The sequence below is a fragment of the Neoarius graeffei genome, chromosome 9, assembly GCF_027579695.1.
Source record: "Neoarius graeffei isolate fNeoGra1 chromosome 9, fNeoGra1.pri, whole genome shotgun sequence".
Lineage (NCBI taxonomy): Eukaryota > Metazoa > Chordata > Actinopteri > Siluriformes > Ariidae > Neoarius > Neoarius graeffei.
Genome location: NC_083577.1, coordinates 42,400,032 through 42,422,505, shown reverse-complemented (window position 1 = coordinate 42,422,505; position 22,474 = coordinate 42,400,032). Strand labels below are relative to the sequence as shown.

General features: G+C 40.3%; 2 protein-coding genes across 2 annotated transcripts; one reads left to right on the top strand and one right to left on the bottom strand.

Annotated features, from left to right (window-relative positions):
* Positions 1–8,386: 8,386 nt before the first annotated feature.
* On the bottom strand, positions 8,387–13,244 carry zic5 (zic family member 5 (odd-paired homolog, Drosophila)). The gene is made up of 2 exons (XM_060928702.1): positions 12,206–13,244; positions 8,387–10,442 (listed from the first exon to the last, which is right to left on the bottom strand). The coding sequence occupies exons 1-2, from the start codon at positions 13,242–13,244 to the stop codon at positions 9,997–9,999; spliced, it is 1,485 nt and encodes a 494-aa protein (XP_060784685.1). The 3' UTR covers positions 8,387–9,996.
* A 4,245-nt stretch (positions 13,245–17,489) lies between these two features.
* zic2a (zic family member 2 (odd-paired homolog, Drosophila), a) lies at positions 17,490–21,385 on the top strand. The gene is made up of 3 exons (XM_060928701.1): positions 17,490–18,941; positions 20,075–20,238; positions 20,413–21,385. The coding sequence occupies exons 1-3, from the start codon at positions 17,966–17,968 to the stop codon at positions 20,605–20,607; spliced, it is 1,335 nt and encodes a 444-aa protein (XP_060784684.1). The 5' UTR covers positions 17,490–17,965; the 3' UTR covers positions 20,608–21,385.
* The last annotated feature ends 1,089 nt before the right edge of the window (positions 21,386–22,474 follow it).

Below are 22,474 nucleotides of genomic sequence, written 5' to 3'. Positions count from 1 at the left end.
TGCAGTCTGGATGTAATGAGCACGCTGGCTCGGTGTTGCTTATTGCTATCACAATCAGTCGTGCGCAATCCGCGCGCGCCCTTGTGTTCAGGCTCAAGTTTGCGCGTGTGTGTGTGTGTGTGTGTGTGTGAGAGAGAGAGAGAGAGAGTGGATGCACAGGTAAGGAGCTCCGGGAGTCTCAGGCCTAATGAACGCTACTCTGGGGGGCTTCCTGTGTGGAAAGGAGGTTTCATCCTCCTACTGAAACGGCAGGGAGCTCCTACAATCTCTCTCTCTCTCTCTCTCTCTCTCTCTCTCTCTCTCATATGCCAGGTTTGGGATCTGTTGCCCATCAGCATCTAAGATTCCTTAAAGATAGGTTTATCAACAGATATTCCCTCCACATAAAGGTGTTCTTCAATATTCTTTAATGATGATTAGAATATCTCTCTCTCTCTCTCTCTCTCTCTCTCTCTCTCTCTCTCTCATATGCCAGGTTTGGGATCTGTTGCCCATCAGCATCTAAGATTCCTTAAAGATAGGTTTATCAACAGATATTCCCTCCACATAAAGGTGTTCTTCAATATTCTTTAATGATGATTAGAATCTCTCTCTCTCTCTCTCTCTCTCTCTCTCTCTCTCTCTCTCTCTCTCATATGCCAGGTTTGGGATCTGTCGCCCATCAGCATCTAAGATTCCTTAAAGATAGGTTTATCAACAGATATTCCCTCCACATAAAGGTGTTCTTCAATATTCTTTAATGATGATTAGAATATCTCTCTCTCTCTCTCTCTCTCTCTCTCTCTCTCTCTCATATGCCAGGTTTGGGATCTGTCGCCCATCAGCATCTAAGATTCCTTAAAGATAGGTTTATCAACAGATATTCCCTCCACATAAAGGTGTTCTTCAATATTCTTTAATGATGATTAGAATCTCTCTCTCTCTCTCTCTCTCTCTCTCTCTCTCTCTCTCTCTCTCTCTCTCATATGCCAGGTTTGGGATCTGTCGCCCATCAGCATCTAAGATTCCTTAAAGATAGGTTTATCAACAGATATTCCCTCCACATAAAGGTGTTCTTCAATATTCTTTAATGATGATTAGAATATCTCTCTCTCTCTCTCTCTCTCTCTCTCTCTCTCTCTCTCTCTCTCTCTCATATGCCAGGTTTGGGATCTGTCGCCCATCAGCATCTAAGATTCCTTAAAGATAGGTTTATCAACAGATATTCCTTCCACATAAAGGTGTTCTTCAATATTCTTTAATGATGATTACAATCTCTTTCTTTCTTTCTTTCTTTCTTTCTGCAGGTACCAAAGCAGAAGCACCACCAAAGTGTAGCGTTGCATTGTCAAAAATGTGATTGCCCTTTTTAACACCAGTTTCATAATGGCTTAATGTTATTTCTAACTGATTTACAATAAGCCATTTCCATGAGCCAAATGGAATACTTTATACCGATAATAATAATATTATTCCATTTAAATGATGATAAGCCTATTTCTGTGATTTTAATAAAATGCATGTAGGAGGAACAAAGGAGAACCAATTAATACTTTCAGAGATTATTACATGTGACCAAGATTAATTTGGCCCGTTATTTTAGTGAAACATTCTGTCATTTACCATTGCAAATGTCAAGACAGGGGCAAAGGTGGCCTTCCCCTAAGAGTTAAGCCTAATTATACAATTTGTCTTGTGACTGGGACAGACCACTGTAAAGTCTCCATTGGGACTGCTTCTTCAGCTGGCCGATTCCATCACTGCTGCTGTCACCCCTGGTATATACTTGGGCTCGTTGGCTGACTTCATTCATCTCTCCTTCCTATTTACAGGAATTAGAGGAGACTTGCAACCAGCAAAGTGTTTGTTTTGATGTTTTTTAGTCATGTCACTGCAGTTTTCTGCTGCTGAGGAAGTAGCTTAATGACAGATCATTTTGGTATCGATATCATATCAATAGGCACTGAGTGTACTGAGGATTGCGGGGTCTCCAGTTAAAAGCTGTTCGATGCTATTTCAATTGGGAAAAGGTAATACACCTGGTTCTCGATAACAAGGTTTCTTACACAAAGATCAACGGAGCTTTGCCAGTTCAAAATATTGTCAAACTTTCTGACTCCTCTGCACAGAGATTTCAGCAATCACATCATAACATGCAATCACCAACGTGTGCTTACTATACAAGATGATACGAGTATGAACACAGGGACTATTCATGTTCCTTGACACACTCTGATGCTCCTTCAAGGACTATGGTTAGAATATAATAAGAAATGAAGGTATAAGATGTCCAGTCAGGACAGACTGCCATATGTGATCCACTGCATGTGGAAATCAAAGCTATGCAACTTTGTCTCAATCCTGTACAGGTGGAAAAGGCCATAAGCTGCAGAGATATGGTACAGACTGCTTGGATTTCCTGTTTAAAATGCCATAGTGCAGGTGTGAAAAGAAGCCATCACAGGCACAGGCAGACCTTAGATCTATGAGGCATAGTTATTACTGGTTTAAAGCCATGTCTAATGGTTGTTTCAAGGTCAGCTGGGGATGGAGAAAGCAGTCTGTGATGTTTAAGAACATCCAGCACCTGAGTAAAGCTGTAGCAGGGGGGCACGTGGCCTATGACGCAATCTGGACAGTTTAGGGGATTCTTCTAAGTAAGCTTATGTGCTTATCATGTTGGGATTAGTGTCCCGTTGAAGAGAAGAGGGGTTCAAGATATTTATGCATTGCAAACTGCAAACTAGCAATGCAAAGACTGCACAATAATGCAATAAGAAATCATGCAGTATGTAATCAGATGTTGTATGCAATATTTTCTGTTTGATTTGGGCCTGTAACTGTGGATGCTTTCTATTCTCTCTCTCTCTCTCTCTCCCTCTCCCCTTTATGGTGGTCCAGCTGAGAAGGAATGATTTCTTCACATTGAATCTTGACCTTTTCCTCTATGAAGGGTTTTACAGCTGCATTCAGAGGCACTGCTGTGGCGCGCACGATAGTTTCTTAGAATGGAGCCTTATTTCACAAGCTATGATGATAAAAAAAGGGCCATTATGGCTACAGTTTCAGAATAAATCTTAATGTTTTTGATTACTTTCTGTACCATGAAGCAACTGTATTCCGATATTAATAATATTTTTCCTTTTCTCTCCCCACAAAAAAGTGATATTTATAGTACACACAGATTCAGATCTTCTGAATATAATGAAATATAGTGAATCTGATAATTCTCTGAGGGGGGAATAAACACAGACTATGTACATCCAGTTATATCCACAACCTATTGTAGATGTGTGCCTGTGTTCTAAACTGACATATCCACAGTGCTAGTTCAGGTTCCCAAACAGTAAATATGCAATATGGTTCATGCAGCATCTTTTGAGTGATGTCCCATCCCTGGATTTGGCCACGCAAATTCTGCTGAGCATTTACCATCTGGACAGAAAATGTTTCTATTGGATGAAGGCCTACATTTAGAGGCTTTTAAACAGACTCTGTCAAATACGAGTCGAGTGGTGAAGTGCTAGTATGGCTCTGAGATTTTCAAACGTATGCTCGATGGGCCAGGTATGAGGGACTGGCTCCAGTGCTTGTCCATGGACGACCTTGCTCTCCTCACCCCGAGCTTTGGAAAACCTCCCAGTCCTGTGGCTCCACATTTGGACATGCACCAAGTTTGGAGGTCCACAGATGTTGCCGGGAGGCCAGATATTATGTCCAGCAGACATGCAAGATGATTCATATGTTTTCAGTATCAAAGGGCCCTTGCTTGGACTCTGTGGGTGTGATTTTCAAACCACAGTGTAATGAGTGGACACAGTGATCTATTAAAATAATTTTAGAGAATAAGTCGAGTTGTGCAGTGCTTCAGGACAGTTTAAAAAAAATGAATCCATATCTGATTGTCTGTGTTTGTAAATAATCAGATACATTGCTTTGTATTATACACCATCCTTATTTCATCTGCATCTTCTGTATTTCATCTTTTTTTCTGTCTCAGTAAACTGAATTTTTACACCATCTTGAAAGCATTAATAATTTTGTACAAATGTATTAGCCGTATCATATCTTAGAGAACATCTTAAAGGCTCCAGGATCTGCAAACTATGCAGTCTGTATAAAGCATAGCAGCATCTAACTATATTTTGCAAACTGTAGGCTCAAACCAACAAGTTCCCAAGCACTTATTTATTATAATACAGATTTGTAACATGGTGTTCCATCAATATTTTAGGAAGCAATAGGACACACATACTCATGGGCTTTGAGAAAATTGTGAGAAAAGCCCCATTAATTTTCATCACGGTTACAGTTGAATTAATTACATCATAGCTTTGACTTTGTAATATCTGAGCTTGATATTGGAAGTTACTTGATGTATAGAGTCTGAAATAAGAAAAAGGGAAGACTAGCAGCAGATACTGTTGACTCCTGTCACTCATCTCTGAACTAAGTTAAATATTATTTGCCTAGTTTTGTTTTTGGAATTATTGCAAAAACATGTTCAGAGCTCCAGGATTTGCGAACAATGCAGTCTGTGAAGCGTAGCAGGATCCAACTGTATTTTGCAAACTGTAGACTCAAACCAACAAGTTCCCAAGCGATATACAGATTTGTGATATGGTCTTACATAAATGTTTAAGGACACACACACACACACACACACACACACACACACACACACACACACACACATATATAATGCACCCATCTTGTACAAAGCATGGCTGTAATCCTAATAATGATCTGAACACGACTGAAGCTGATCTCCAGCTTTCCTGACTTTGTCTGAACATCAGGATTGTTAGCATAATAACTCATGGAATGCTCCAGACAGGTTTCAGATCTCTTGGGGAGCATGTTAGCATGTTGTATTCCTCCCTAATGAGAATCTTCTCTCCTAGAGTTAAACTAATCAAAACTAACTCTGCAGTGTGTGTAGACTGATGATGAGCAGTTTCTAGATGGATCATTAAAAATAAAAACAAACAAACAAAAAAAGATCCAGAGTTCTCCTGTTGTTGTGTCTTAGATAAAGCAAGGTAATTGCAAATAAATGGTGATGTGCTCGCTGAGTAATTGATTTAATGAATTTCCTATGAAACTATTAAAGGCTGGGAGGAGGTCAGTGAGTGCCCCCCGGAGAGCCCGGGTTCGAGGCTTTACGGAAAGACACCGGGTTGAACTCACAGCTGCCTGAAGAGTAAACGGACAGCTTCCGCTCCGAATAATAACCCGACTCGAAAACTTTTCCCAACAGCCTCATATCTGAGATTCCTACTCCTTCCAGAAATGCACTAGAAACAGGACTATAAGAGGAGAAAACAAGCGCACCACATTTAGCCATCTGGATGTTTTTAAAGAGACAAGTCATAAGTATACTTACAGTGAAGTGTGTACAAGCGGCGGCTTTATACTCCCGGTAAAAAGTTTTCGGTCCCGGAAAAGACGTAGTGGGGTTTCTTTTTGTTTGTTTGTTTTCTTAGTGGTGATATTTTCTTTTTTCTTTTCTTTGATTTAAATCAAACCTCGATGCCGACCAGAGAGCTAACATGTAGACTACATCTGCAAGTGGATCGGGTTTTCTCACTTATTCAGGAGACTTAAGATAGCAGGCAGGTAGGGTGCATGGAAGAGTTTGGCAGACTGCCTGGATTACAGAACGTGTGCCCATTTTCTCGGATCTTTCTAACAGCTTCTGTCCTGAAAGAGATTTTTTTTTTTAGCTTTTTATACAACGAGTTTCCCTATTATAATAATTTTTAAAAAATGATAATTATGAGGTATGGGAGAAAAAAAGGTTAAATTCTTATATTTTTATGGAAGACCAATCAATTTGTATAGCCTACACTATAAACCAGAAGCAAATGTGGTAACAAAGGGAGCAAGTTGTTGGTGTGTGTGTGTTATTATTGATCATTGATCACTGTAGATACTTTATTGACATGCCCGTGTGTGCGACTAGGTGGAGTCTGACATAGAAACATTATAGATGTGTTTTTATTTTAATCAGGCATTTTTAGACTGTAATAGGTTTTGTGGAATTTTAATTAACTGCTTGTACATGATGGTGACAAGTCAAGGACACACTTGGCACACAAACATTGTTACAGGATCGAACAACTTTTATGGCATTGTCTTCCTGTGTATTTGATAAAGCACTTGATTAAAAATGTGTGTGTTGACTGGTCGACTATATAGTTGAAAGTTGTTTTATATTAACGTCACGTGTTCTGTTTTACGCACGGAGAGAGGGAGGGAGGGAGGAAAATAAGATTTTAAAATAATTGTTGGCTGATTTTCCCCCTGATGCTCTGGTACTCCTGTGAAATGACAGACTAATTTCGACTCTTACTAGAGAGAAAAAAAAAAGTTCTAAAGTTTATATGACACTTCGGGTCCATGTTAAATGCCACGGTGTGAACTGGGACTCGAGCGCAGTAAACCCGAGCTCCTCCAGTGGGCTTCTTCTGTCTCATCAAGGCGAGATGGGCAGAGATGGGAAGAGATCTCGCTGTGTCTTCAGCCCTTTTCGGCTTTTGTCTTTTCACCAGTGGCGTCTGCAAGTCTGACTCGCACAGTTACTGATTTGCAGGCTGCATGTTTAACGTGGCCCATGTAAGTGATTTCCACGGGCAGGAGAGCAAATCATCGACAAAAGGAGCAGCTTTTCGATTCAACGCCGTCGTTAAGACAACCTGAAAGTATTCCTCAGATAATCAGCTCCACTTCAAAGCGTCACCCATTCAGCAGCCACTGCTTCAGCTCTTTTATGAACTTCCCCCTTTTTCACTCCGAGGAGACCATCTCTTTGATTATTTTTCATCGTGTTTATTTTGCCCCATTCATAGGACACTTGTTTTAAATAAATAAAAGATCACTCTTTCACTTGGCCCATAGTAATTCGAGCACACACACACACACACACACACACACACAAAGTTGGACAGCACGACTACGCTTGTTTCAAATTAAACCTCAATATAACCCTTGAGATTTAAAGCAGTTTGGGAACGAACTTATGAAAGCAGTTCTGCTGAAATGCAAATTGACTTGCACTAACGTGGCATGAGAGTAAGGTCAGTGCAACTGTATCTTAATAGAGGGTTTCGAATTGAAGCAGGGAGTGGGGATCCCCCCCCCCCAAAGTACACTTGAACTTCACACCATCGGTGATACACCTGCTCACAGATGTGATTTCTAGGGTTGTTCATTTACAATAGACGAATAGCAGGGCGTTAAATGTGACATCTTCCTCCAGCTGCCCTGCATGCACAGGAACATTTTTTTATTGCATGATATACAGTACCTACAGCCTATCCTTATCCCTTATGGTGTGGTTGACTACAAGATGCCTACATGATTAAATTTGCCTACATAGAAAACATTGTTTCTTACAGAACCTCGAAAGTCCCTTTTATTTATTTATTTATTTATTTATTTATTTAAAATATCGTTCCAACAAAATAATATACACGAAGACCACCTTTCAGGACTTTAGGGGCTCCGTAGTTTCTTTTGTCATTTAAAATACTGTACTTAAGTAGCCTAAAAATAATTTTGTAAAATAAAACATTGAAGGCTGGTTGCTGTTGTTGTTGTTGTGATGAGCATCCTCCTTTCACAGGCAGTTTAACGGGTCCTCTACAGGACATTTTCGGATGTTAGTGTCCAGGCAATCGCCATAGAAATCCTAAAGCACCATGAAGAGTGTCAAAAGCACCAAAAGGCTTTTGGCTTTAATGTCTTGTTGGCTTTGAAGTGGTTCAGGTCTGGAGTTACTCGATTCGGATTCTGTAGTGTGGACAGGGGGCACTTTGAAAGTAGTGCGTTTTAACGGAGGAAATAAGGATGGGGTGAGGGATGGGGGGCAAAATTCCCTTTATTGTCAGACATCTTTCATATTCTCTTTCCCATGACTGATTTGTGCATTGGTGACAGTCTTTAGATACACGGCTGATCAGCAGAAGACATTTCTGTTAGCAGAGATATGGGAAAGATGGCTTGATAAGTTATGAATATGACTTATCTAACTGAGGGGAAAATATATCATACAAAATTTCAGTTCAGATTATGACAATTCAACCTTTTTTTTTTTGTACTTTGTTCAGTGTAGTCTCCAGTGTCTTCATTTGTATATCACAATACTGTTGTTATCTTACGCTCTAAAATGTACAATTTTTCTAGGCCAGTCTGTAATATATATATATATATATATATATATATATATATATATATATATATATATATATATATATATATATGGGCTCTCCAACATTTATTAGAAGCAAGATGTGATTTAAAATAAAACACGACCAATTATATGACTTGGAAAAATATCATAGATCATAGTTGTCACGTGTTTTAAATTCAGGTCCATAAATTTATTCATATCAATTTCATCACGAACACCAAAAATCTCGACAATCCTCTTCACTCTTTCCCCAGCACAATTAACAGCACCATGCACCGCAATAAAAACACACAGTTACTACACAGGGCATGCGAGGGACTCTTCACATTACACATAGGCTAAATCTATTCAAGTAAAACCTTTGTTTTTCACAACACCATAAAAAATCACTACATTTCACCAAAATTAATCATATGTTTTCTTTGGTGTATCTGTAAATCCAGACCAAACATTACCAGCAAATAAATTACAATGTACAAAACTGGTTGGGACGTTCGCACAACATTCACAAGCATCGACACTATTAGGCTTTTTACACATCCGTCATGGAATAGGCCCGTCCACTTTACATAATTTAGGGTCTCAGAGGACATAGTCATACTCTTAAATCAGAGTTACATTGGATTTTTTGCATAAAATACAGTCCTTAAATACCACAAAAAAAATATCCCGACCACAGTATAAATTTTAAAACAAGCTCTCAACAATTTCTAGAATAAACAGTTTTCCCTCAACACACTCTCAGGGGAAAAAAAGGGTGCTGGTTGCTGTGATGGTACCCCATGGGTACATCTTTTGTACCTTTAGTGTGTTATGCAAGCTTTAATCTTTACCCTTGAAAGGTACATGGAGCCTAGTATACCTTTACTCTAAAAGGTAATTAAGGTCCAATTATGTACCTTCAGTACATTTTTTTTTTTTTGCTACATAAAATACTATATGCACATTTCCAGGTAAAAGATGCACATTAAATGTACAGAAGATAAGCTGTACCACCCCAGCGACAAAGAAACGTCCAGTTTAATGCCTTTTCCCCCCTAAGAGTGTACTGACATAATAGAAGTGATAGATATGCCTGTTTGAACATGTTTCTCATTGCAAAAAACATCGGGAATGTTTACATTATAGAAACACGTGGCGAAGGACAATCGCCCCACAGATATTCATCAGTCCGTCACTATAAAAGACCTCTGGGGAGAAACATAAGCTATAGAAAACTGTCCACTCATTGATACAAACACATCAATCACCGGTTATTGTTTCATTTGAACAATGTCGGTGTCACTTAATAGGCTGGATATGACTTAATCAGCTAAGCCCACACAGTCCTTTCGGCAATGCAGGAAATATCTTGGTCCAAAATTGGTGTAAATGGGTGTAAAATGATCCTGTGTCTTTTTTTTTAATGATATGCACCCCTTGTATGTAATTAAATAAAATAATTTAGTTAAAAACAGCTGTCAAGCATACTTATTCGAAGTTATGAATGCGTTGCTCAGTATGTAATAGGGTCGAGTGGTACATGAAGGTGTTATGCGCAACTGTAGGGTAGGGTAGGGTAGGGTAGGGTAGGGTAGGGTAGGGTAGGGTAGGGTAGGGTATGGACCGATGGCACATGCTCTTCACCATCTGACATCCGCGGCGCTGTTGTGTGTGTGTGTGTGTGTGTGTGCGTGTGTGTGTGTGTGTGTGTGTGTGTGTGTGTGTGTGCGTTTCGCCAACACTTCTGAGTACACTACTGAGCCTCAAACACATGATGTTACAGATGTATAAAAACAGTGTGTGGGAGGGATGCAACATAAATATATCCCTTGTGCTTCATATCAGAGCATCGTCCTTGGGTCTGAATGTCTAAAAGAGTCCTCGTCGTCGGATTCGGAGGTTGGCACGTCGCTGGAAGGGGTGTGGAGATTGTTGGGAACAGCACTGCCCTGGCATACGTACCACTCGTTGAGGTTGGTGACCTGTGGGGAGAGGTTGGCGGCGCGGCTCCGTTGCGGTTCTGTGGTGGGCGCGAGCGCGTCACCGAGCGCCGCAGAGGAGGGATGGTACCCGGCGGCCGAGCTGGAGGAAGGGGGCGGAGGAGACTTGCAGTGCACCTTCATGTGTTTGCGCAATGAGCTCGGGTGCGTGTAGGACTTGTCACAACCGCGCACTTTGCAGTAGTACGGCTTGTCGCTGGTGTGCACGTGGGAATGCTTCTTCCTGTCACTGCTGTTGGCGAATTTTCGGTCGCAGCCGTCAAACTCGCATTTGAAAGGCTTCTCACCTGAAAACAAAGACCATAAATAATTTAGAACATGCAATTATCACGATGCAACATTTCTGGTGAACGTTTATTAGTGAACCATAAGTAGTCAGTTATATATAACTAAAGCTGCACAAGAAGAAATGGTGGTTTACATTCTAAGCTGAAGATATTGAAATATAGGTGAAATCTTTTTTTTTAACGCTTAAACTCTACTTTTCTTTGCCGTACTCACAAGTGTACACCTTTTCTCCATTTCCTAGAAAGGTGCACGTAATATAGGCTACCTTTGAAACTTCTAACAACTCATCAAAGTTCATAAATCATTTTAAATATCCATGCTTCCAAGTGAAGGAAGTACAATCCCAGCGACAAGGACTGGTTAGTGCGGTTTTTCTCGAAAGTACAGAAAACTCAGCACACGTGCCATGACTGCCACCTTCATGCAGTTACTTTTCATCTGCACTACGCTGCTTTGTGATGCGTGTAGCTCTGGACGCATCCACAGATCACTTTCAAGCTAAATTATTTTGTTACTTAGCATAACATCCTCTGATACTGTGTACAACATGAGGGTATCCCATAATCTCCCCCCCTCCCCCTTGCCTGTAAACATCCTGGAGGGTGATATTGATCTTTGCGTCACTAGCAAAACACTGCAGTCAATTAGGAGGTGAGACTGTCAATCAGGCCTCATACCTAAATATACAAATAGCACACAAAATATCAGGATGACCCCAATGGCACGAAACAGAAACACGAGCTAATGCAATCATTTGTTGTTTTAATGTAGCCTAATTTAAGCATAATAATAATAATAATAATAATAATAATAATAATAATTCAACCACTGCATGTGCACGTCATTGTAAACATGCCTATGGGTCACAGCCTAAATGTGGTGCTAGTGACAAAATAAACACACTACCTTTCAAACATCCAAACAAGAACATACCATTAATAATCCCACACACAACCCACTCAGGTAAGATAGGCTGTGACAAAATAAACTCTTGAAACATAACAAGGCCTTCCTGAGTGCTACTGGATTAGGTAATAGCATGCCTTGGTGGAAGATTTACGATTCACAAATGTCAGGGGGAAAAAAATAACTATTTCATGTTAAACCTGGTTTGTTTAATCAGGCAATAAACAAATCGCATAGCGACCCTGAACCAGGTTTAGTGAAATTGATTGATTGATTGATTGATTGATTGATTGATTGATTGATTGATTGATTGATTGATTGATTGATTGACTAAGGCTTTGCTACAGTGGATCTCTGATGTTTTATCCGGAGCCTATATTTGGCCTGAATCAGCAAAACCAGAGGGAAGGAAATAAGCAAATCATTTTGTGATGCTGTAAAATCCGAGAACACTTCCGGTATGCATTAGGACTTTTATGAACTTGACACGCGTTGATGCAGCTTAATATCTCTTATAAAAGGGGGCTTTCCTGTTTGTTTATTAATCCATGCTCCTGAGGCGCTGGAGTTACACTTTAAAATGCCGGCAAGTCATTCTTGGAAGCAGAAAGTGCACCATGAAGCTACACTGCAACATAACCGTATTGAGAACTTATATCCATAAGCAGCGCCCATATTTCACCATCTCCTTGTGCAAATCTAGTTTGGGGTAAATACAAGAAGAAAGAAGGTGGGGAAAGAGTAACTGTGCCTCCGAAGCTTTGTGATTATGGGTCCCTGTGTAATAACAGAAATTACTAACTGGAACAACTTCTGTTCTCTTCAGTCTAGGCTAATGACGAATAGCTTCACTGACCTGTGTGAGTCCTCTTGTGAATCTTTAGGTTTTCCGAGCGGGCAAACACTTTTCCACAACCAGGAAAAGGGCAAGGAAACGGTTTCTCTCCCGTGTGAACTCGGATGTGGTTGATCAGTTTGTACTTTGCCTTAAACGCCTTGCCCTCGCGTGGACATTCCTCCCAGAAGCAGACGTGGTTGCTCTGCTCGGGTCCGCCGACGTGCTCCACCGTGACGTGGTTTACCAGCTCGTGCATCGTGCTGAAAGTTTTCGAGCACGGCTTCTTTGACGTTTGTTCCTGGTCAATCCATTTGCAGATCAGCTCTTGTTTGATGGGCTGCCTCATGTACCTCAAAAACGCCCCCGTGGCTCCATGAGGGGCTGAAGCGAGGTTCACATTTAAGTTCATGGAATTGTAGCCGTGAAGGGAAGGTCCATAGTGCTCGGGCCTGTGGCCGAAGTGTTCTGGCCGGCCGTAGATGTCCCCTGGAAGACCCAGGCGCATCTGTCCATTGAGAGCATGGTGATGGGCACCTGGGGCTGTCTGCTCGTGAAGTCCCGTGAAAAGTGGATGGGCACCACCTTCCGTGTGCCCGTAAGCACCTGTTGGGGAAATGAACATGCCATGGTGATGAGGGGAGGAGGCGGAACTATGCTGGTCGCCAAGTGCATGCATAGCAGAGGCTGAGAGCTCTCTCCTGAGGATGAAGTCCCTGCTGCTTGCGTAGCCCGAGTGGGGGTGAGCCACGGGGAAACCAACTGTGGTCTGAGAAGACGGGAAAGATGCCGCGGTCTGGGCTTCGGGATGGCTTTGAATGTGCTGCGATGGACTAAGTTTGAGAGCATTTGTCTGTGCCATGTGCTCGGGTCCAAATGGAGTGAGAGCCACTCCAGGGTCGTTGCCCATCTCCCCAGGGTGGAGGTGGGCATGGTGGGAGTGAGGGTGATGCCCCCCTATCCCCGGGAAGCCTGTCATATTCTGATGAGGAAGGGGTTGAGTCGCTGCCAAATCCGCTAATCTTATCGCCGAATTCCTCTTGCTCAAAGAGGGCTCCATATCTACACCGTCATGTCCACATTCGCTATTTTTTTTTTTTTTTGCCCTCACTACACGCCTTCTAAAACATTAAAATATATGCATATAGCCATCTATATAACTTCTTTTGTCCTGCCTCTAACTCTGCTTGCTCCTTTTCCCACTCTGTCCTCAAGCGATTGGCAGAACCTACAACAGTTGGAGGACACAGTGGGGAATACAGTTTAGAAATGGCACTGCGGGTATTGGACAGATTTCGGTGACTGGCAGTTAAAGGAGCGAAGCGATTGGCTGTCTTTCAGTGCGCAGGCTCAGCGGGGTTCCGCCCCCTCACTCCCACCACCGCTGTCGACTCCAAAAAGTTGTACTCACAAAGTTGTGTGTAAGGCGCTGTTTACCAGGACATCGGCTACAAATGTGGACAGGGACATTTTATATACACAATAACTTCTTTCTTTCTTTCTTTCTTTCTTTCTTTCTTTCTTTCTTTCTTTCTTAGTAGGCTACAGTATTTAAGCTAAAAACTTACACATAAAACGTTTTTGCTCAATAGACAAGTGAATTATAGGCTACTTATTGATGACTGTGTAAATTAATATAAAATGTGAACTGTAAATATATAGAAATATTTCTAGATTAAACAAACAAATACATACATACATACATACATACATACATACATACATACATACATACATACATACATACATACATACATACATACATAAAGTTTTGTATTTAAATTAATAATCTTTGAGCCGCTTCTCGAAGTTTGTAATACACCAGCGCAGTGCAAATTAAGAAATGTGTATTTTGTACAGGATTTTTCTCTCTGTCAATTCCATTTTGTAGGGTTTTTTTTTTAAATTATTATTATTTTAACATCTGTATTATTGTCAGTCATGAAATCACTGTTGTATATTATTAAAAAAGGAAGGGTATTTTTAAAAGTAATTTTAAGCCCATATTTAAATACACATTAGATAAAAAGAGAAACAAAAGCTTCGCGAGAATATTCACCTTCTCAGTAACGTTTAATTCTAATTTTAATTGAGATTGATGAAATAACTAAACGACCTGGACTAGGCGCAGGCGATTTAAAATGGCCACTGTCTTCATTTCTCTTCGACATGACAATCCTGTTAACTGATATTTAATACATTTAATTACATTTAAATATTGAATTCAGCACTTTGGTCACTGGAGAAATACATGTAATATTTAATCATCTCTCTCTCTCTCTCTCTCTCTCTCTCTCTCTCTCTCTCTGTGTGTGTGTGTGAAAGTGTGCGTTGAACTTTATGAAACAAGCCCACACCCTTTTAAGGTTTCTACTGAACACAGCAGGAAGTGCATCTGTCATCCGTTTAATTTGTCTTGATTCAAAATCATTCTCAAAATTGATTTATGTTATTAATTAGACAATATTTGATGAACCTTAGTAAAATACTCCAGGTCGAATAAAATACCATCATTGCTAAATTAATCGCCTAAATGCAGCTCATGAGCTTGTTCAGGTTATAACCCTATAAAGCCATGATTGCTGTATGCCTTTAAAATCAAGCTTCCTAACAAATGAAGCATTTCGTTTTTTAAAATAGCATGTATCCTTGACAAATCAAAACTGGCTATTAGATCAAATTAAGACTTAATCAGTCACGTTATCATCAATTATGAAACAGTTCAAATATTTCATGCGGCCTCCTTTTGATATATATATATATTTTTTTTTTTTTAAATTATTATTTTGTTTAAAACGGGTTTAAATTCCTGCATATACTTTCATATCTATTAACGATGTAAAGGTTTATAATATGGTACTGGCGTCTGAACATATTCGGCTGTTAATGAGTCTAAATATATTTATTGCAAATATTAAAACGTCAAATCTAAGTTTTAACATAACGTAGTGTGTGTGTGTGTGTGTGTGTGTGTGTGTGTGTGTGTGTGTGTGTGTGTGTGAGAGAGAGAGAGAGAGAGAGAGAGAGAGAGAGAGCATGCATATTATAGACTCGGCTATAACTGCATGCATAGGTTACTTTGTAGTGTGATGTGCATTATCATCCTTATTACAAATTTATTATTATTATTATTATTATTATTATTATAGCATTTTTCTTCTTCTTCATCTATCTATCTATCTATCTATCTATCTATCTATCTATCTATCTATCTATCTATCTATCTATTGATGGGGATGTTCTTTATATAGTTACATAGTTTGTTCAAGGGCCCACATATTAGGTCTTCACAGGCCGGAGGTCAAACACCCATGAAACCCGCCAAGGTCAATGAAAGTAACCAACAAAGCGTCAACATATTGATAATGTCAAATCGGAGACATTTTGTTGTTGTGGGTAAAATGGTGCTGCCATACTGAAACTGCATGTTTATTGGCATTTTTATGCGCCTCCTCAGCACAGTAAGCAATATGGTTATGGGAACTTGTGATGGTCATCATGCCTGTTTGAGTTTTAATACCTCTGTGTGGACGTTGGGGAAAATGTGGTTTACCATTTTCAGCATTTTTTTTTTTTTTTAATCTTCCCCGCCATGAGAAGAGCGCAACAAAAACTACGACTTGCTGCCCCAGGCCGAATACGTCGCCGCTCTTTCTAATTTCTTCTTCTTCTTCTTTTCCCCTACCCATGGCAAGGGGGAAAGGTTTTGTGGTTTCCTTGAGAAATAAAGAACTTCTTAGAGAGGTCGGCAGACGTGACTTTGAACTTGGATCAGATCCTGTGTTTCCTGCGGAGAGGGAAGAAATGGTCTTGGGAAGAATGGTCTATAACGTTTAAGCTGCAGGGCTTTGAGCTGAGACGCACACTATCCCAGAAGTTTTACACTCCTCTGCTTCTTCCGTCGCCGTTTCAAGCAAGAAAGGAGAAAAGATAAAGTTTGAACCGTGTTGGAATGGGACCCTGTGGAACAAGAGCCAAATGAAAGTGTAAGTAAAAGCTCACTTTTATTCCTGTGTGGGAGATTTAACCCTAAACACATCCCCAGAGAATGCACTTGTATTGGTTTGGGGGACCGCGTGGCAGTAATATATTTACACACAGGCTGTGATGACTTTTGGTGTGGACTGGGATTGTGTGTGACTTCACTTGAGCACTTTAAGGGATTTATTGTGCTTTCATATATATATATATATATATATATATATATATATATATATATATATATATATATATATATATATATATATATATATATATATATATGGTCCAACCTGTGCAAGATAATTTGAAATCTAAAATATAGACTAATAAATTGGGTAATTAATTATGCATAATATAAATTATGCACATAATCATAGATTACGTGTTCTGTGGAATACGCATGAACATAAAGGCTGGTGTTCAGGTTATTTACAAAGACATTTTAGTTTCATGAAATTTAATACACTTCTTGAAACATTTGTTTGTTTGCATTATTATAGTTTTTTGTAGGCATTGGTTTAGGCTTGGTTCTGCGGGTGAGACAATGTTCATACCACAAGCGGTCATCTATAAAGAAAAAAAAAAAAAGATAGCTGTCTGAAATAGTTTATAGTTAGTTGTATAAATGCTGCTAAAAAGCCAAGCAGTTTTCTACTCTCATCTTCGAGCAGTGACAGTTACTTAAAAGAATTTGTGTTCTGCATATTAGTGCAGTCTGAAAAAGACTCAGTGTGTTATTGCATTGGCTGCTGCTCCAAATGAGGCTCTGAAATCTGCATAAATCTACAGTGTGCCAATACTTACCTACAATACGAGTAATCGAGTGATAAGGCTTTGTGCTTTACTCAAGAAAGCCTTTTTTGAATGCTGGATTACAGTTTTCCTGCTACGCATTAATTAGATTTACTTATAACAAATCTCCTCGGGCTTTATTTAAATAATTAAACACAATGGCATAGCAAAAGATTGAACATTTCGCTCCTGATGGCTGCTTGCAGTAGGCTAGACAATGATGGCTAGTCTTTAATATTCCATTGTGGACTAATGTTGCAAAAGCTATCATAAAACGACAGTAGCTTTTGTTGCTTTGATTTCCGTATATACTCAGAAAAGGCTTGGGGAAAGAAAAAAAAAAAGAAAAAAAAGTAGGCGGTAATTGTCAGTGGAAAAATGGCGATCGACTATTAGTCGCCAAAGAAGCGCGTGCTATTGGAGGGACCTATGGGATTGATGAGGCTCGGGAGCCAATGAGACGGCGCCAAATGAGTGACCGCTCTCCAGTTAAAGGGGGCGTAAGAAGAGGTAGTGCCAGTCCACTGAGAAAGACAGACCCTCCGAGATAAACACAGAAGAGCGAGAGAAATAAACATCCCGATCCGAGATGCTTCAAGAACGCGCCGCGGGTTTAAAGAAGACACAGTAAGATAACCAGTCGATTTTTTCCCCGACTCGATTTAAACTGGAAGACGCTAAGGAATCTTTTTTTTCCCCCTTCCCTTTGACTGGGATTTTAAGTTAGAAGTTATACACAAGAAAAAAAAAAAATCTAGGCGAGCTGAGTAAGAGCACTTCTGTTTTTTTTTTCTTTTTCCGTGTGTGTGAGGATTAGTGCATACAAGTTTTACCTCATGTTGTGTTTTCAAATCTGGAAGTTATTACTTCCATAGTTAAAAGCCTTCTCTGTTTGTTTGTTTATTTATTTATTTGGCGTGTATTTGGGCCGTTACAGGTCAACTGCTTTGAGAGAGAGAGAGAGAGAGAGAGAGAGAGAGGGGGAAAAATTGTATTTAGTGAGAGATAATGTTACTGGACGCTGGTCACCAGTTCCCTGGTTTGGGAGTGGGAACCTTTGCGAGGCATCACGCGGCGAGCGACATGCAGGACAGGGACTTGAATTTAGTGCAGAACAGCTTCGTTGACTCTGCGCACATGGGCGCTTTTAAACTGAACCACGATCTGTCGCCCGGACAGAACTCTGCGTTCACCTCACAAGCCCCCGCTTACCCAGCCGCGGCCCTGGGTGCGCACGCCGCGCATGTCACTTCGTACGCGAGCTCGCCGTTCAACTCGACACGGGACTTCCTTTTCCGCAGCCGAGGTTTCGGAGAATCGCCCCCAGCGAGCGGCCAGCATGCCATCTTCGGCCCCACTGCGGGGTCCCTGCACCATTCCCACGCAGACAGCCAAGGCCACATTCTGTTCCCTGGGATCCACGACCAGCACGCCTCGCACGGATCCCCAAACGTGCTCAACGGGCAAATGCGACTTGGACTACCGGGCGAGGTATTCGGACGATCAGACCAGTACCACCAGGTCTCAAGCCCTCGGACCGACCCTTACTCAGCAGCCCAACTCCACAACCAGTACGGCTCCATGAACATGAATATGGGAATGAACATGGCAGCGCATCACCACCATCCCGGTGCCTTCTTTCGCTACATGCGGCAACAGTGCATCAAGCAAGAGCTCATCTGCAAATGGATCGATCCGGAGCAGCTGAATAACCCTAAGAAAAGTTGTAATAAAACTTTCAGCACAATGCACGAGCTTGTCACCCATGTCTCAGTTGAGCACGTTGGAGGACCGGAGCAAAGCAACCATGTGTGCTTTTGGGAAGATTGTCCGCGGGAAAGCAAACCCTTCAAAGCTAAATACAAATTAGTTAATCACATTCGCGTGCACACCGGAGAGAAACCTTTCCCCTGCCCGTTCCCTGGTTGTGGCAAAGTATTCGCACGATCAGAAAATTTGAAGATTCACAAGAGGACGCACACAGGTAATTATGATAAGTTGGTTAATGCTTGACTTGGCAATGTTTAGGCTACTCATTACTTTAATTGCATTCATTTAACTCGTCATTAAGACTCCATTTCTTGATGGTAAGCGGTTGCTATATGTATATACACATATTTCAGGGTCGTTGGTTATATATTAACGTCAGCGCTCATATACGGGATCAAAAAGTGCACAAAAAATTGTGAATAATGAGCGTGCTCACTTTTTATTGCGGCCACGCTGAGACGTGATTACAGCTCGGTCTAAATAAACGCAATGGGTTTTCATCAGTGTGATGATTTATGTAACAGGCTGTCGAGGATTTTGTGGTTTGCAAACTTTAGCCGGGTCGCTGCAGCTCCTGTCCCGTTAACGCAGCGCGTGCACAGCGGCGCCGTAAATCTCCGCAGCCGCTTTCATGTCTGCACGGGCCAGCGCCATTAGGAGCTTAAAATGCAGTTTACTCAACGCACTGAACCGTTATTGTTTTGAAAATAAATAGCTAAATTGATCACAAATTCTAAACTAAGTCCTTCTCTCTACTTTTTTATTTTTAGGACTATCTGATTTGAAGGCCTGCTGTTTTGCTTCTCTGAGCCATAGTGCAGATTTTACTAAATTTCTTGCCATAGTAATCCCACATTCTCTGCAACACTAAACCTTGACTTTTGAAGAGAAAGTGTATCGTTTCTAAAAACCATTTGAGCCTCATGTTTGTCAGCTTAACCACAGTCACTGGAATGACTTTGTAGCTGTAGTTTATGAAGTGAAAATAAGCAGCGCTTAAATCTCTAAATTTAGTGCTAATATTTTTAGACAGTACAGCTAAAAGTTTCAACGAGCATCTTGAAACATTCGTCGTTCATTTGTGACAATGCAGTCCAGTAATGAAATGCAGTTGTCCATGCACTTAGGCTTGAAAAGATCCCTTGCGATTGCATGCATTTTGACACACTGTCGTGCACGAACCTACAGTACATTGTAGGCTTGCAGATGAAAAGGAAGCCACGTTAGCTTAGAGATACATTTGTCTTATTTATTTATTTATTTAATTAATTAATTTTGACCCCATACACTGCTGATAAGGGTGAGCATTTGATGCAAACCTTCCCCCCCTTCCTATTTTTCCAACAGGGGAGAAACCATTCCAGTGTGAGTTTGAAGGCTGCGACAGGCGCTTTGCAAACAGCAGTGACCGGAAGAAGCACATGCACGTGCACACGTCGGACAAACCGTATTTGTGCAAAATGTGCGACAAATCATACACTCATCCCAGTTCTCTTCGAAAGCACATGAAGGTAATTATTTATAATAGAAAAAAATGCAATGAGCTCACAAAGAATGCAAAGTTTATGAGACTTGTTATTGTTGACTCTGTTGTGCATGATGTAAACTATCACACAGATGATGCATGCCATGCAGTATTTGCTCAGGTTAACGAATTGCTCGAAATGTATTTTGTCATTTTTCAGGTTCACGAATCTTCCCCATCAGGGTCCGACTCGTCTCCGGCAGCAAGCTCTGGGTACGAGTCTTCCACGCCCCCCGGGCTGGTGTCGCCCTCCACCGAGACCCAGAGCAACACCAACCTGTCACCCTCATCCGGCGTACACAGCTCAAACGCACACAGCGGCCTGTCGTCCAACTTCAGTGAGTGGTATGTTTAGGACTGGATCAGTCCACAAAGAAGTATTTCACACACACGTACACACACACGTCGCTCCAGTAAGACCTGGGGTCTAAATCAGACTACTAGGCCTTAGCCTGTATCTTGCGCTATTCTCCCGGGAGTGATCCTCGTCAACCGAAGAAACGTGCACAAAGAAGCACTCCTTCTTTTGTAAATACTTTGGACCCTTTTCCTAGTTGCTGTAATAGATTTTGTCAGGTTTTTTTTTATTATTATTTTTTAAAATTTATTTTATTTTATTTTATTTTATTGGTGTATAGATGTCGCTTCAATGGTAGCTATTTCTCTAACCGGACTTTTAGTGCACATATTACGATAAAAGTTGTATATGGTTATAAATATTGTGCTCTCATTAAGGCAAACTGATTGTACCTAAAACATCTATTAACTGGTATGAGTGCCAAAGTCAACACTTAACCAAGACGGACACAATATTTGCTTGTGAATGTATATTTTTATTTTTATTTTTTCGTTTGCTGGGCTTAACTTGTGATGTTTTTGTGCTTTGCAAGTTCGAATTGTGAAATATATTTGGAAGATGTGAGGAAAATAAACGTCGTGCAGTTCAATTTTCTGCTACCACACCCTTCCTTTTGTAAATATCGACTGCCATATTTATCCATTTGTAATTAAATTATGGTATTTACTTCCAACAGATGAAACAATATTTATAAAAAAATGTTTCTTTACTATAAATATGTACAATTATGAGCTGAACAGGGGCAGGTGTTTTGTTATGTGTTTTTGTTCAAAGTTCAAGAGGTGTTTTCTTCATTATTGTGATAAAAAATTACTGCATACAAATATAATAAAATGTGGTTCAAGTGTTAAACTGTACATAACTTCTCGTGCTTTTTTCCCCCCCTCATTGTTGTGCATGTGTACATTTTGTTCGTCTGGTATACGAACTGATAACCTTTATGGTAGTATACAACTATTCAGTTAAAAAAATATCTGTTCGTTTGTTTTTAATTCATAATGTTTCATTGAATTTTTCCCTTCTTACCCAGTCTAAACATTGCTTGGGATATTAAACTGAACTCCATACCTCCAAACTTAAAGAAATGCTCTGTTAATAAAACGTGTTAATGTTACTGATGCTTAAAAGCAGGGCTGTGCTTGCATGTTCCTGCACCAACGATGTGATTTTGCTTTATTTGGAAGACCTGTATCCTGTTTTGCTTGCGTTTATTTGAGGTTAAGTAGGAAATCCATGAACATGACCACATTGCAGGGCAATCAGAATCAGACGCCTGTTTATATAATACTTTAAGGTGAGATATATAGCCTAGGTAGTATTGTGTTGATTATGAATGTCTCTAAATCTATTCATATTGCATTTATACCTCATTCAGACGGCTAAATCATCACTTTAGCGTTTATATAACTATTTACCACATTTCTAAGCACTTGCTGTATATAGATGCTTTAAAGAGCTCAGCTTTAACACAGGAAGTAGCTGATAACTGGCAGCTCATTCGACAAACACCATTGGGAAAATAATTCTTAACCTCACCATTTGAACAGCTCCTTTTCTGTACTTTTGGTGCCAGAAAAAAAAGAAATATATCCACGGTCATAACCTGATTACAGTCGAGGTAGACAGAGGAAATGAGACATTTGCGTAGGCTGTGTATTTGCAGTGAATAAAAATGCACGTCAGAACAGCTTGGTACACCAATTCTAGTAACTGCTATGGAGAGTTATAGCCGAAATATATTTATATATATATTTATATATATATATATGTATGTCAAGCCTGCAATGTTTCCCAACACGTCAGCTGTGAAAATGATGACAACTGTCACCTTTGTGAAAACCTACAGGACAAAAGTCTAAGTGAG